The sequence below is a fragment of the Marmota monax genome, unplaced genomic scaffold, assembly GCF_021218885.2.
Source record: "Marmota monax isolate L192 unplaced genomic scaffold, Marmota_monax_Labrador192_F-V1.1 WCK01_AAM20220418_F8-fsc00190, whole genome shotgun sequence".
Classification (NCBI taxonomy): domain Eukaryota; kingdom Metazoa; phylum Chordata; class Mammalia; order Rodentia; family Sciuridae; genus Marmota; species Marmota monax.
In genome coordinates, this window is record NW_026693010.1 from 1,086,054 (window position 1) to 1,101,350 (window position 15,297).

Here is a 15,297-nt window from a genome sequence, read left to right on the forward strand (position 1 = left end):
TCCATCCTGTGAAGCCTCCCTTGGTGATGTTGGCCACTCTGTCCACAAAACCATGGTGTCCTTACCTCTGTGGCAGTCGTGTTTGAGGCACTCAGTGTTCTGTGGGCGGACGGGCACCAGCAAGTGTGTGTACAGGTGCTCTACTGCGCATGCTGGAGGGAGGTAGAGTCAGCATACAGTACAGGCAGAGCCTTGCCCAGATGTGCTTGCTCCCAGCCCCAGGGAGCCCAGCAGCCAGACTGTCCCCCCGCCACCAGCTGTGACCTGTCCTATCTTACTACTGTGGTCTTGCCCACCTAACCTAGGTAGCCAGCTTGGCTTTGCCCAACCTGGGGGCAAGGCGAAAGCAATGGCACCACAGGCTCAGCACTGATGTCCCCCAGCCGGGGGCCCAGGGCCTAACTGCACCTCAGGCCCAGGAGAGGCCTGTGGCAAATAGGGAGGGCAGCTCCCCTCCAGCTGGCACTGGCCTTTCAACATGCAGCAGAGAAGGTTCACTGTGGAGCAAGAACTGGTTGGTGTCGGGGCAGGAGCACCCAGCCTCCCGCAGCAGCACGTTTGCCTTCCCTTAGGACATGGCGCTTTCATGTGCTTCAAGAGGGGCTTTCCAAGGGAATTGAACTAAGCTGTTGTACTTAATAGCTTCCTTTTGAAAAATTACCATTTAAAAAAGAATTCCGCCCTTCTCTCCAGAGGCTTCATGTTTAAACCAGATTGCCCGTGGCATCCTGATGCTCTGCCTATTGCCCAAGCTGGCGCCTGACCAGAAAGGGGGTGGGTCCTCGTGTCCAGGGAGCCCAGTGAGAAAGGGACTCTGCTCTAATGTCACTATTGTGTTTCCTCCAGTTCCTCGAGTCCAAAATGTACAGCGTGTCAAGAAAGCATCGTTAAAGACAAGGTATTCTTGGGCTGTGAATGAACTGTTTTGTCAGGAGTTTTAAGCTGGGTACCTCTCCACATAGTCTGCATTTGGTACTCTGCAGGCCCTGGAGCTCAGTTGCATCCCGGGTTGAACAGGTGGTTGGTGCAGCGGGCTTTGAGGCCCAGTACCATGTAAGCACCTGGGCAGAGGAGGGGGATCAGATCCCTGGGTGTCCCCTGTGAGGCACTTTGACCTCTGAGCCCATCTTGCTGTAACAACAAAGTGTCACCTGCTAAGACCCCAGAGATTTATGAGGAGTCAGGGAGTTGGTGTGAGTGAGGTGCTGTCGAGGGCCGTCTGTGGTCTGCCCCTGCAGTCATCAGTTGATGCTCAGCCCTTAGGCTAGATGGTACCTTCAGATGTGCGCTAGTGTGAGGGGTTCCTTTGAATTTGTTCTCTGTCCTCTTCCCAGGCAGTGTCCATGCCAGCCAAGCCCATGGATGTCCCTGCCCACTTAGGGTGCAAGGGGCCACCCACTGACTCACCCACCGGCTTCCCGCTGGGGCCTAAGGCAGTCATCCACGCCCTGCTAAGCCCTGCCAAGCCCTGCCGGGCACACTTGTGGTTTAAAAGGACTCATTCTTAAAGCACTTAAAGATCAATAAAAATGTATGTGGTTCCAATATTTTGATTAATGAACCTAACAAGTTTTTAATGTAAGTCATTAAATTGTACAGTAAGATTCCTGCTCGGGGTTTTGCTGTCTTAAGCACTTGCAGAAGTTGAACTTGTCAGTCAGGGCAGTCTAGGTAAATGTAAAGTGTGAGGCTACTGGCAGCAGATGCCCCTGGTCTGCTGGGGACAGGGCACTCATTGGAACCTGCTCTGGAAGGCTTGGAAAAAAAACTGGCCCACCACCCCCCCATGCCTTTTCTTAGCATTCCCCTGCTAAAGTCTTAGGTCAGTGATCACAAGAATGGCAGTTACTCGACCTGCTAACCGTGAAGGTGCTCACACACCCCTGACAAGCATGACTGAGGGGGTTGGAATCACAGGTTAAGGGGGGTATTGGTCTCTTTTGTTATTCAGAATGATGATCTTTATTTTTCAGTGACATTGATAGCTAACGAAAGATTACTAGTTTTGCTGAAGAATCATTAATAAGACAGAGTAAAGCCTAAGTCCTCATGGTCAGAGCAGAGCCAGTGGGGCCCCAGGGGACCTGGAACACCCAGTAGTCCCCAAGTGGTATGGGCCTTCAGGCTTCTTACCTGGAAAAGGGGCCTTGGAGTCAGTGATCTCAGACCTTTTCAGCGCTCAGACTCTGACTTGGCTACTCTGGTTGTTTTCAATCAGTACTTTTTTGTTAATACCTTAGACTCCAACAACTTAGGGAACTTCGTGGCATAGAAAAATAGCTGTTTTGATGACTTTTGTACCTTAATTCGTGACCTTTTTAAAAATCATGTTTATGAGGGATTAGATTGTCTCCAAATCAGTTTTTTCAAGCTGCTAAATCTGCTCTTGGCCTGGGAGGCTAGGAAAGGTCTGTTGAGTGCCTGTTTCCCTCCTTCAAGCCTGGGGTCGACAGAGGGGAGTTTCTCAGGATCTTTCTGAGGATGAGGCACTGTGGACTGTTAGAGGGAGAGCATTTGTTTTCTAGGGGAAAATAAAATTAAAGCCAGGCAGGTTTTTATTTTTAAAGAAATATTCCATTATTAATGGACCTTTGTGCTATGTATTTAAAAGCTTCATTTTGGGATAAATATGAATTATAAGCAGCATAAACTCAGGAAAAGAAACCAAAATAAATGTTTTACAAATCATTCTAAAATATGGTCCCATGCAGTAATTGGCCTGGTTTCCTAGCAAGCAACCTATGCGCTAGCCTGTCTGCGGGGGTCCTTTGTTAGGAGATGCACCCCACAGAGCGCGGCCTGCGCTTGGGCCTGCCCAGCCCTCCACAACTAAAGTTATGTCAAAAGTTCTCAACTGTCTGAAAATAAAAGATGAAAGGGAGAATGGTGGGTGCTTCAGAGTGACCTTGAACAGTTCAATGTAATTCCTTTTCTTTGGGCTCATCTATTAGAAGATAGTTGTCATGGGCGTGTGACTTGAACCCTGTTTCTTGCTGGTACAGCTCTTTTATTCCACTTGTAGAAATTAAGAGCGTCCTTTGTACTTTCTGAGGTCTACTGTCAGAGTTGCTCTCATGAGGTTTTTTTTTTAAATATTTTTTAGTGTGACGGATCTTTATTTTACTCATTTATTTATATGCGGTGCTGAGAATTGAACCCAGTGCCTCACACATGTGAGACAAGCGCTCTACCACTGAGCCACAACCCCAGCCCCTCTCATGAGTTTTTAAGAGTGGTTTGCCTTGTCCAAAACAGTAGCATGTGGAGATTCAGAAATATTAATCCTCTAAAATAACCATCTTTCATTTTTAGGTGTTTAAAGACAATTGCTGCAAGAGAGAGATCCTCGCCCTTCAGATCTACTGTCGGAACGAGAGCAGAGGATGTGCAGAGCAGTTAACCCTGGGTCAGCTTCTGGTAGGTGCCTGTGGCACCAGACAATTTCCTGCTGAGGAATTCAGGTCCCTCTCTGCAATCCCAGTGACTCAAGAAGCTGAGGCAGGAGGATCCAATTTCAAAGCCAGCCTCAGGGACTTATTGAGACCCTAAGTAACTTAGCGAGACCCTGTCTCTAAATAAAATATAAAAAGGGCTGGGAATGTGGTTCAGTGGTAGAGCTCCCCTGGGTTCAGTTGCCAGTAGCAAAAAATAAATAAATAAAAGTTTTTAAATCACTGTCTTGGGGAGGATAGAAGAACGGTGGATGATGATCAGGAGTTATATGGGCGGACTGGAGCTGTGGTTCAGAGGTAGAGCACTTGCCTGGCATATGTGAGAAGATTTACTGACAACTAAAAAATACTTTTTTAAAAAAGCATAATATATGCATAGATGAAAATGTCCCAATACTTTGTAACATAAACATGTATTAAAACACACAGTCTCTAGGAAAATGGTCTGACCTCTGGGGCATACAGTGTTATTTTTATGATACCATTGGTAGAGTTGTTGGCATGCCTACCTTAATTAGAATAGAGAGAAACCTGAAAGCCTGAGTTGGATTTTTTTTTTTTTTTTTTTTTTTTTGGTGGTACCAGAAATTAAACCCATGGTACTCTATCACTGAGCTCTGTCCCCTCCCTTTTTATTTTTTATTTTGAGACTGAGTCTTGCTAAAGATGGTAAGGCTGGCCTCAAACTTGGAATCCTCCTGCCCTAGCAGGAGGATTTAGGTTGGATTTTAATTTTGCAAGGCACATGAAACCTTTTTTCATAATGAAATTCCACATGGATTTTTTCCATGTTCTTTTTTTTTTTTTTAACTTTTTAAAAGTTGTAGGTGGACACAATACCTTTATTTTGTTTGTTTATTTTATGTAGTGTTGAGGATCCAGCCCAATGCCTCACACGTGCTAGGCAAGTGCTCTACCACTGAGCTACAACACCAGCCCTCCATGTTCTTTTTAAAATTAGTATCCTGTTTCATCCTGGGAGGATGTTTGAATTGAAATAAAGGAAAGTTCTTAGCTGGTACCCAACCATCTCTGTCTGGGAGGAAGTGTCAACTCTCTTCCACAGCATGTGGAGGAACCCTGAGCATAGTAAGTGCCTCAGTGACAGTTAGTGCCACCACTAACCCTGAAGAGCCGAAGGTGCTTTCTGTGAGTTTTCATTGCATAGAGGTTAGAATCTGCATTTCAGACTGATTTTTTTTTTTTTTTTGCCAGTTAAGAATTTTTGAGTGGTTTGTCCTACAGGTGCATCTAAAAAATGACTGCCAGTTTGAGGAACTTCCCTGTGTCCGTGCCGACTGTAAAGAAAAAGTCTTGAGAAAAGACCTGCGCGATCACGTTGAAAAGGCATGTAAATACCGTGAGGCCACGTGTAATCACTGCAAAAGCCAAGTCCCGATGGTCACACTGCAGGTGCGTGAAGACTGTAAAGAGTGTTACCCAGCTTAAAACTTGGGACAAAATGGTTCATTCACAGCCCAGCGTTGCTGGTTTCTCCCCGCTGTACGTTCAGACACACCCCCTGCAGAATGCTTTCTAAATGATGATTCTGATGGCCTTAGAGAGCGAGGAGGACTAGATAGCACTTTTCATCTAACTTTATTTCAGAGTAAAGCTATATTTGTTTTGCCTATTTTGATTTATATATTTAACATTTTTATTGCCTTGATTGAATATCATTTGGGGTGTCAAAAATGTGAAGAATGATTGTTCAAAAACAATAGAATTTGTAACGTGTCTTAGAGAAAGTCCTCAAAATTGAGATGGGGTGCTCATCTTTTCACAGCTGCATGACATAACCATTCCTCACGGCAGGCTGGTTTGTCCTGCAGTGCTGAAGCTCAGCTGTCTGCTTTGGAGAGAGGAGAATTTAAAATGTTTTCCTGCTCTGGTTTTTTTGGCATGATTCTGTACTGTGTGCTGGAATCATGTCACTTCTGTATAAATTAAAGAGAAAGGAGAGCTGTTGAGTGGGGAGGATAGACTTTAAATCTGTCCATTCACTGAGCAAAGGCTTGCTGTGTGCCCACGGTTTGCCAGGGCCCTTCCAAGAGACAGTGAATCCTCAGGCAGCTCACCCTCTTGTTTGAAGAGATAATAATACACAACTGTGAAGGCAGCTTACCTGGTGTAAGGCCAGGGATGGCGAGGGCTGGCTTCCCAGGCAGTTGGGTGGTTTGTGTAGAGGGGCCTGCTTGGGAGCACTGGGGTCTGAATCTGAGATGGCACGTGGGTTTCAGGAACTGCATGGAACACCAGGATGAGGGAAAGGCACAGGGTTGCCTTGAGCTGGGGAGGCAGGTGTGCAGGCAGTAGGGGCACAGTGGTACTGCAGTATGTCTTGAAGGTGGGGCAATAGGATCAGCCAATGGCTTAGCTGAGTTTGGGGTAAGGATGAGGCCAGCCCTTGTGGCAGGATCAGCTAGTGGACTGGGGTGTCCCTTGACTGCAGTGCAATAGAGGTAATAGGCTCGGGGGCAGAGCAGTGGAGGGAAGTGATCCAGGCTGCAGATTTGTGATTGGTGCTCCTTGCGGCTGTGGCACTGTGAGTAGAGAGCAGGGCCAGAGTTCACAGAGGCCTGGGCACACCTTCCAGATTGTCAACGAGGGGTGGTCATCAGCAGAGGAGTAGACTTAAAGAAGGGTAGAGTGGCATCCCCAAGGCAGAGGAAGCCGTGGCCAGGGCATGAGGGCCCCCAGAGAGCTTGTTGTGTGAATATTCTGGAGCACTCAATAGCTATAACTTAGAGAGAGTTTTCTTGCCCTAGATTTTTCCCTATAAAATGAAATGTGTTCTGCTTTACCATCTGTGTGTAATTTACCTCCTGTCACCATCCTGGGCCTTGGCCTCTCTCGCACTGGGAATTCTTTTTCTCTTATGGGATACCATAGATTTCCCAGTTACTGAGAATGTTTAGGCAAGTTGGGAAATAGCAGTATTACTTGTAAGCGAGCAGTTCCTCCAAGAGTGACCTTCCAGTGAGTGAGACGTACCTAATGAATAGTACCTCAGGCCTTACACTTGTTAATATATTGCTATTGAAGTTACACTTGGCTTCTTGCAAAAATCAATTATTTGGAACATAGAATCCAGCAATTAATTTTTGTTTGAGAAGGAATTGTAGAGCCTGTCAGTTAAACACCAAATATGTAACTGAGTGGGCATAGACAAGGCGAAGTCAGATGCTAAGATCTGGCATGGTATCCGGGCACAGTGGCCCATGCCTGTAATTCCAGTGGCTCGAGAGGCAGAGGCAGGAGGATCACACGATCAAAGCCAGCCTCAGCAACTTAGTGAGGCCCTAAGCAACTCAACGAGACCCTGTCTGTAAATATAAATACAGAAATAGATGGGGGTGGGGCTGGAGATGTGGCTTAGTGGTAAGTGCCCCTGGGCTCTATCCCCGATTCCATGGAGGGCCTGTCGGGCCTACACCTTGTGTTCCTCCCTTGGGTCATACGTGAGAATAATTGGTAGTCTTTCTCCTTCTGGATGCGCTCTAGGAGGGAGACGGCCAAGGACACTCTTTGGTTCCCCTAGTGAGGGTAGCACCCTGACTATCACCGACAGGGAGGGAGGGCGTCAGTGAGCAGTGGCATGTACTTTGACCTGGCTCTTGAATTCATCAGCCACAGACAGGGTGCTCAGGCGTGGAGCGATTGTTAGCATGAATTATGTGAAGAGGTGACAGAGGTCTTAGTACTCTCTTGTGATGGAAGGTCTGGGTGTGCTGTTTCAGCAGCATGGGTCCTAGAGTCCATCTCCAAGTCTGCCATGCTTCCCCCGAGCCTGTAAAGGTTCTGAGGAGCCCATGTGTTCAAGGTCACTGCGGGTGCCCGCCCTTCCTGCACCTGGGCAATACTGTGCACAGGAACTTTTTCACACGCCTAGGAAGGTGCTGGGACTTGCCCTGGGCCTCCTCTCCCTTCAGTGGCCTGACTGGATTCCTAGATCCTTTGGTCTTTCTACTCTAACACTCTTAATCTCGTCCTCTAACACATTTAATCTCATCCTCTCAGGCTTTAAGTCTATTTTTAAAAAGAGCAGCCATCTAATGTATGCAGACAGAAAGCCTCGGCCATCCTATTTCCTGTTTTTGTTTGTTTTGAAGTAATCCTGGAGACTGAACCCAGGGCCACTCTGTCACTGAGAAGTAACCCCAGCCCTTTATTTTATTTTGTGATAGGGTCTTGCTAAATTGCCTTAAATTTATAGTCCTCTTGCCTCGGCCTCCTGAGTCACTAAGATTACAGGCACGTGCCACCACACCTGGCTCTATGTTTCCTTTTTGTGGTGTGTAACATATATCAAATGTTGGCCCGGTATGCATCAGTGAAGCATTGAAGCTCTGGATCATTGCAGTGTTCTGAGGATTTCTGTTCTATGTTTAAACTGTGGGACAGGGTATCAGCTATTTCCAAGTTTTTTTTTAGTATTATTTATTTTTAGTTGTAGTTGGATACAGTACCTTTATTTTTATTTGTTTTTATTTTTATGTGGTGCTGAGGATCGAACCCAGTGCCTTGAACATGCTAGGCGAGTGCACTGCTACTGAGCCACAACCTCAGCCCCCTATTTCCAAGTTTTATTTGCCTTTTTATGTGTGTGTGTGGTACTGGGGATCGAACCCAGGGCTTTGTGCATGCGAGGCAGGCATTGTACCAACTAAGCTATATCCTCAGCCCTTTATTTGCCATATTTAATCAGCACGATTTAAAGTGTCAGAAAAATTGTTTTCTCTTATTCTAGAAATTATTATGTGTCTTTAAACAGCTCAATTAATTTGTGGAAAGGATTGTAAAGACCTTGTGTGGAAAAATAAATATATTCTGGTGGCAGTTTGTGCAAGGCCACTTTGGAAAGCAGCTGGCAGTGTTTTATCAGGTTGAACATTCATGCTAAGTCAACTGGCAGTGCCCTTCCTGGGTACACAGACAGGATTGTTGCATACGCACACCAGGAATTGTGGCCAGCTGTGACCAGAGCAGCAGAATCCGGTAGCAGCCTGAGCCCCTGCTAGAGGATGAGAGCACTTCAGTGTGGGATCCCTGCAGTGTGTGACAAGGCAGTGAAAACGTGTCACAGCTTCATCATAGAGCCGTGCAGCATGCGACGAGACAGTGGACATAAGGGACCTGCAAACTCTGTGCAGTTTGTGGGTCAGTCACAGAAGCAGGACACAGCCCGCCACATGGGACTCCTGTCCAGAGTTCCATTTTAATAAGATTCAAAAACAGTCAAAATCAAGCAGTGTTTTGTAATAAAACTTGTTTGTGTAACAAAACTTTGCTAGGAAATAGGATAGAAAATGCAGGCTTGTGGCCTAGGGTCTCTCCTAGAGGAAATTGAGGCTGAGGTGGGGAGGAGGAACAGGGAGGTGGAAGGTGGACATATTTTACCTAGGTGGTGGCCTCATGGGTGTCCTGTCACATCTGTTTGTGTCCATCTCGAAGTTGCATTTTCTTTTATAAACAAGACTGATTCATTAATATGCAAAGAGTACTCAAAATTAAAAAAGATTGACAGGTCTTTTTACTTTGCAGTACTTGGCAAATGTAGCAAAGCACTACAGAGTTGGGATCTTGAAACAGCAGTGATTTACTCTCGCAGTTCTGCATCTGGAAGTTGGCAGATAGCCTTGCGTAGACTTTAAAAAGTATGCGAAGGTATTGCCCCTCTGGCCTCCAGCCCTGCTGTCCTTAGACTCTGTCCCAGCACCACCCTAAACTTCCCTCAGCACTGTCCTGTGTGATATGGGCACCATGGGCACCAGCAGGGTGAATCAGGTTATGAGCCCCCAGGTCCAGGGAGAGGGCCAAGTCTCTATGGAGCCTTCACCCTGTTTCAGAGCCAGCACTCAGCTCTGCAGGCCTGCACTGACTCGGCCCTCAGCACCCTGGGAAAGTGGGCTGATCACTCCCCATTTACTTATGAAGGATCGAGATCATATTGGTGAGACCATTGGAATACACAAAAAGCCTTTACCTCAAGGTCCCTGGGAACTTGGGATCCACCCAGCCAGCAGCATGGGTGTCCTCAACCTGGTGCTGAGGTCCCCATGCAGTGCTCTCTCTGAGGAAAGTCTACTCAGGCTTTACCCTACTAAGGCCTACTAATGAGCTTGGGATGGCGTTGGACTTGCATTCTGCAGGCTTCAAGGCCCGGGATCAGGAGCAGAATAGCCTATACCTCATGGGTTTCCCCCTCTGCACTGCAGGCCCACCATGCATGCTCAGAGGGTCAAGAGCCTTAGAAACACACCAAATAAAGCTGAGTCTGGTGCTTGGCCCGGGCCTTCCTCAGAGGAGCAGAGCCTCCTAGGTCCAGGCACATACTTCCCTTGTGTGGGCCACTTCCTTGGCTCTGACACACTGAGGCTGGGACAGGTGCCCTCCCCATTCATGCACCTCAATAACAGCAGCACTTTGAGGCCAAAGGAGGCCTCCCACAGACCTGTGAGGACCACAGAGCCCAGGGCTGCTGCGGAAACTCTGCCTGGGCTCCTTGCTCAACAGTGTTGTTTAGAGGACACTTCCATCTCTGGCTCTGTTTTTGTTGTGCATTGGGTTTGGTATCCTCAGCAGAGTCCTGCCCTTCATGTGCCTAGGGCAGGTGCTCTGGCAGGCGTCCAGCAAGTATCCTGGCATCAGGTTTAACTAGCACCGTCATTCAGTCTCTGCAGAGCTGCAGTGTGCACCAGTCAGAGAAAGGCAAAGCTGGAATTGACCATCTCTCCCACACAGAGGGAAATCTGTGTGATATTTCAGAACAGTAGCTTAGAACCCAGGATGTGAAGCCATGTCCACATGTCTGAGAAACATCATGTCCAGATCCCAAGCTGAGGCCTGGGGCAGGTGCTGAATAGGGTGCAAGAGCAGGCACCACTTGTGGAGCTGCATGAGCCTGGAGCAGTGTGACATGGGGACACTGCTACGGGAGCTGTCAGTAGGAAAACACCTGTGTAGTTGTTTTCCACAAGCTTCCTTTCCTTGTCAGAGTCTGCTCCGTGCCTGGGGACCTGAGACCTCACACCAGGGAGGTAACTTGCAGAGCTGAGGACTGAGCAGAACAAGTGCTTTGTGTCCACCTAGGAATCGAGGTGGGGCCTAAAGGAGGACTGGCTGTGTGTCTCAAGGCTGATGTGCTTTGTTCTACTCTGTAGAAACATGAAGACACTGAGTGTCCCTGCGTGGTGGTCTCCTGTCCTCACAAGTGCAGTGTCCAGACTCTTCTGAGGAGCGAGGTAAGGTACAGCTGTTCCGCCCAGTCTGGGGTTTGTTAGGTCTTTGCTCTTCAATGAACATGTGGCAGAAAAGCAAGGAAAGAAAAGCCCAGAAAGTAAATTCAGGGTTAACGTTTTGTTAAGAATTGAGAGAATGGGAAGCTTCATCTACAAGGAAGCAAAGGTGGCACTTTAAGTTTCAAAAAGCACTGTGTTTAAAACTTCAAAATAGGGAATCATTACATTATCCCTAGAAGGTAAATTAGCTTAGAGACATTCCAGAGCCATTTTGACCACCCTACTGGGCAGAGGCAGCCCTGGGTACAAAGTGTGGGCTGGAAGCTTGCCCACAGGCTGTGCGTCTCACACTGCCCATGGCGCCTTCTTTGAGACAGGTAGATTTTGTGTTGACTTCATCTGATCAGGATATATCCAGATGGAAGAATTCCATGGACTGTGAATATTTTTTGCATGTGACTGATCTATCCCCGTGGTTGCTCTTGGCAGCCTCAGAGATGACCCCCTCCCTGGGCTCCCTGTCTCTGATCTGAGCAGCCTGCTCACTCAGCCTTTTCCAGCAGCCTGAAATCCTACCACTGGATCTGGAGGAGAGGGCAGCTGCATATGTCCCTACCAAGCAAGGCTTGTGTGGGCCCAGGCTGGGAACAGAGTGTGGGGAAGACCCCAGGAGCCACACTCAACCAAGCTGCATTTTCCCAGGACCTTGATGGGTGAAGGTCTTGCCTGGTGACAGAAGTCTCTGGGCCTCCGAATGTGCCTGTGGGAGGAGCTGTAAAGTGCATTTGCATCACATACGCAATGGGATAGTTCTGTTAAGACTAATAGAGAAAAGTCTGTGCTGCTGAAACAGTTACCAGGGTTTTATGAGCACTCTCTGAATTTCACCCAGGGCTCTCTGAATAAGGGTCAAAAATTGCCTCTTTTGCCTCTAAGTTATTTTTCTAAAAAATCTTTGAACTTGGATTTCTCTTGGTTTCTAGTGAAAAGAGCTGTTGGGCTGTTATTCTTGCCTCTGTTTCAAAGCTCCTGTAAAGTCTGTAGGACTCTGAGACTCAGAATACTATGAATAAAACCAATTTAGGAAAAGATACAACACTGAATTTATAGTAGTACATTGAAGATAGCCTGTCAGATGCAGTGTGTCCCTGATGTCAGCAATAGAAGCACTAGCTGGGTATGTTCCTGATTCTATCAGTGGCCCTGAAAGAACCTTTTAAGGTCTGAACTAACATTGCCAGAGCAGCCTCCTATGCATGCGTGTCTCCATGCCCACCATGTGCAGGTGCCTTTGGATGCTTCCCTCCAAGTCCAGCCCAGGGCTTCCTGCTGGGTCCAGGGCAAGGGTGTGATTCTTAACCACAAGGACTCTGCCTACCTCATAGACCATTCTCGATGTTTGTTGGTAACAGGAGCCACATGGGCCTCCCAGCATTCCTAGGGCCTTCCTCTATAGCTCTCATCAGAGAACATGGCAGGCGGAGATCCATTTTCCCCTCTGTCCAAAATATCCACCTGGTGTGCCTTTGTCCTGGTGGACCGAGGAGCCCTGGGCCCTACTCGCACCCCCTGACATAACAACATGGGGTGCCAGCATACGGAAAAGCATGTTCTAGGCCTGGTTGCATTGGCCTAGTGCATAAGTCTATGTCTTACAAATAAGACAGTTTCAAATACGTTCTTTCTTTTTAATAGCTGCTTCACCAATACTGGGGCTGAATGGGAGTTTTTTTTTTCTTCCAGGATTAGCTTTCCAACCCCTCCTAATTTTCCTTCCTTTGGTTAGAGATGACAACATAAGTAATTCATGTTGTTCAGATGGCCTTAGAGGTTTTTGAAAAGTTGGTGAGTTTCTGGCCATGCCAGGGAGCAGTCTTCAGGCAGTGGGGAAGCTCGTCTCTAGTTACCCGAGTCTTGCAGTAATGGTGCAGTGTGAGCTTCATTGGAATGGGTTTATTTTGTGTACTGTATATTAGATGTGTGACCCAGTTGCATCCTGAATGCCTTCTTTCTTTTTTCTTTTTTTTTTTTTGTGTTTCATGCAATTTTTGTTTATAGTCTTTAAATGTGCATTTCAGTTTACTTTTTTTTCCCTTTCCTTTTTAAATTCTGGCACTTCAGACAGCATATCACATTTTGAACAATTTTGTTCTAAAGAAACTGCAAGTTTAAGAAATGTTACAGTGAATGTATTTCTGTATATTGGTGTGTATATGTGCATACACGTGACAATGCTATATATCTGCTGCCTGGAGTGTAGCGCACAGACGGTGCGTCCACACCTTAGCTGATAAAACAGCCTTCTTAATATGGCCCAGAGACTCTCTGGGCCCTAATGTGTTTAAGCATTTTCATGCAAACGTTTGTGCCACAACTCACGTCTCTTTCCCGTTACAGTTGAGTGCACACTTGTCAGAGTGTGTCAATGCCCCCAGCACCTGTAGCTTTAAGCGCTATGGCTGCGTTTTTCAGGTCAGTATCCGACATTTGTCCTTCCAGTCACTGACATTCTGCCGTGAGAGAAAGTTCTTAAATTAACATTTTAACATGCAAGTTCTGGACTCTTGGTCCTTGTCATGAAACGAAAACGCCCTGTTGCATGGGTGACAAAAGCCACATGCAGCAGGCGTGGGTACTCTCTTGCCTGGTCGGTGGTGTTCTGAGACCTCAGGTGGACACTGCTGAGGGGGGCGTCAGTGCATTAGGAGAACCACATCTGAAACCAGCCAGTGACGGGACAGATGGGAATGGCATTTGGTGGGTTCTGTGGAAGTTTTAGCAGTCAGTTGAACATAAACAAGTATCAAATGGATGTGGTTTCCACATCACATGTGCCCTTAGTCGGCTGTACGGATCACACACAAGTCCCTAGATGCATTCAAGTACACACCTGTACTGACTCTGACCCCCACCAGGACAGATCCAAACTGAGCACAGCCCGTAGGAAACGCCTCCTAGAAAACAGTGTTGCTGCCACACGTGCACTGCAAGAAACCCACAGCGGGATTCTGGTTCTTTTTTTTTTTTTTTAACATGTCTGAGATTGCTAGTGAATTAAGACTAAGTTTTCATTTAAATGATATTCATGAAAATGTCAAAAGGCAAAATATATCACAGTGGAAGTATTGTACATTTACTCTTATGTATCACCAGTACATTATGATGAAGTCGGTACAGAGACACTGGCCTCGGGGTATTTTCTGAGGAAGTAGGAAGCTGAGAGTGAGAATGACTAGCTGCCCCTTGCTTCAGGCTCTGAGGAGAGACCCCTGTATGTCGTACGTAGTACCATCCATTCTCTGTGTATGTGTATATATATGTTGATATGGAGAAGAACTTATATCAATATATATATATATGGATATTCTATGTACAGAGTATATGTTTTGGAGATCATGAAAATGTTTTCTCTGGCTTCTTAATTTTCCAATATCAAAACAAATTCTATTTTCATGCCAATTATTTTCTTAAATATATAAAGTACTATTCAGTGTGCCTCTTCTTGACTCTCAGATGGTCTGCATCTTATGTACTCTGTAGATTGTTCATGTTTTGTATGTAATTTCCAGTTAGACTTGGACTGGTGAGGAGCAGTGCCTTTTTGGATGCAGTGTGTTTGAGCTGATCAGTGAACCCAGGGAAGTTGTTCAGAACCCCACTTTGCTGCATTTTGCAGGATTGCCACCGCAGCATCTCGCTGCAGCTTCAGGTGTCTGAACATTTTCCATGTTATTTTTATTTTTTATGAGAAAGGCAATTTATAAAGGAACAAGAATGAGTTTAAAATCTAATTTTTTGACATTACCAGTGTGAACTGTTGATAAGAAGCCACTCAGATGAGGTTGAGGAAGGAGCCTGGGCTTGCAGTCAGCCCTGCAGCACTGCGTGCAGAGTGTTCTGGCGCTCTCTGCCGCGGCCTCCTGGCTGCACGTGCTTGCCTGGCCGCCCTGGGCGTGGCTCTCGTGGGGCTCAGATTCTGTGGCAGCTGTACATGAATAGCCCCCTGTGTGTGATGCTGCTCCTGGAGTCATCTGTCAGTCATCTGCCTTTCGCAGTGGGGTGATTACTTCACACAACATGCCTTTGCTCTCACAGGGGACGAACCAGCAGATCAAGGCGCACGAGGCCAGCTCTGCCGTGCAGCATGTCAACTTGCTGAAGGAGTGGAGCAACTCCCTGGAGAAGAAGGTAGGCCCTGGTCCCATCTCTGTTGGGTGGTAGGGTTTCCTCAAATTATTTAAACTTTTTCAGAGTTACTAATAGTTTTTGGTTAAAAGAAGCAGCATCAAGAGATTGCCAATGAATTCTCTTTGGTGATCCTGAGCTTACAGAGTCTTTTGGTTGTTGTTTTTCTGGTGAAGCAAGTATGTGATGCCTTTATTTCATATCACATTTTGATTGTCTGTGCTTGATCTAGAACAGAGAGGGTAGGACTTCCAACACCCCCTCCCCCTGGTTTGGCAAAAGACGGCCAACCTGGAGCATAGCAGTTGCCTGGGGCTGCTGTGGCACTGAGCATGCAAAGTGGATCCATGAGGCTGAGCCTTGTGGACCCAGTCACCCAGGACACTTGGTACCTGGCCCCTGCAGAACAGTTTGTCAGC

General features: G+C 46.9%; 1 protein-coding gene across 5 annotated transcripts in view; it reads left to right on the forward strand.

The window, feature by feature from the left end:
• The window catches only part of Traf3 (TNF receptor associated factor 3), a 115,974-nt gene that overhangs the window by 82,898 nt on the left and 17,779 nt on the right, over positions 1–15,297 (forward strand). For 4 of the 5 annotated variants that reach the window (XM_046453075.2, XM_046453074.2, XM_046453076.2 and 1 more), the window contains 6 exons: positions 847–898; positions 3,313–3,417; positions 4,698–4,865; positions 10,616–10,696; positions 13,091–13,165; positions 14,789–14,881. In XM_046453075.2, coding sequence (XP_046309031.1) covers positions 847–898; positions 3,313–3,417; positions 4,698–4,865; positions 10,616–10,696; positions 13,091–13,165; positions 14,789–14,881 — 574 coding nt within the window. The remainder of the gene's footprint in view (positions 1–846; positions 899–3,312; positions 3,418–4,697; positions 4,866–10,615; positions 10,697–13,090; positions 13,166–14,788; positions 14,882–15,297) is intronic. The other variant, XM_046453077.2, reaches the window with a different exon arrangement.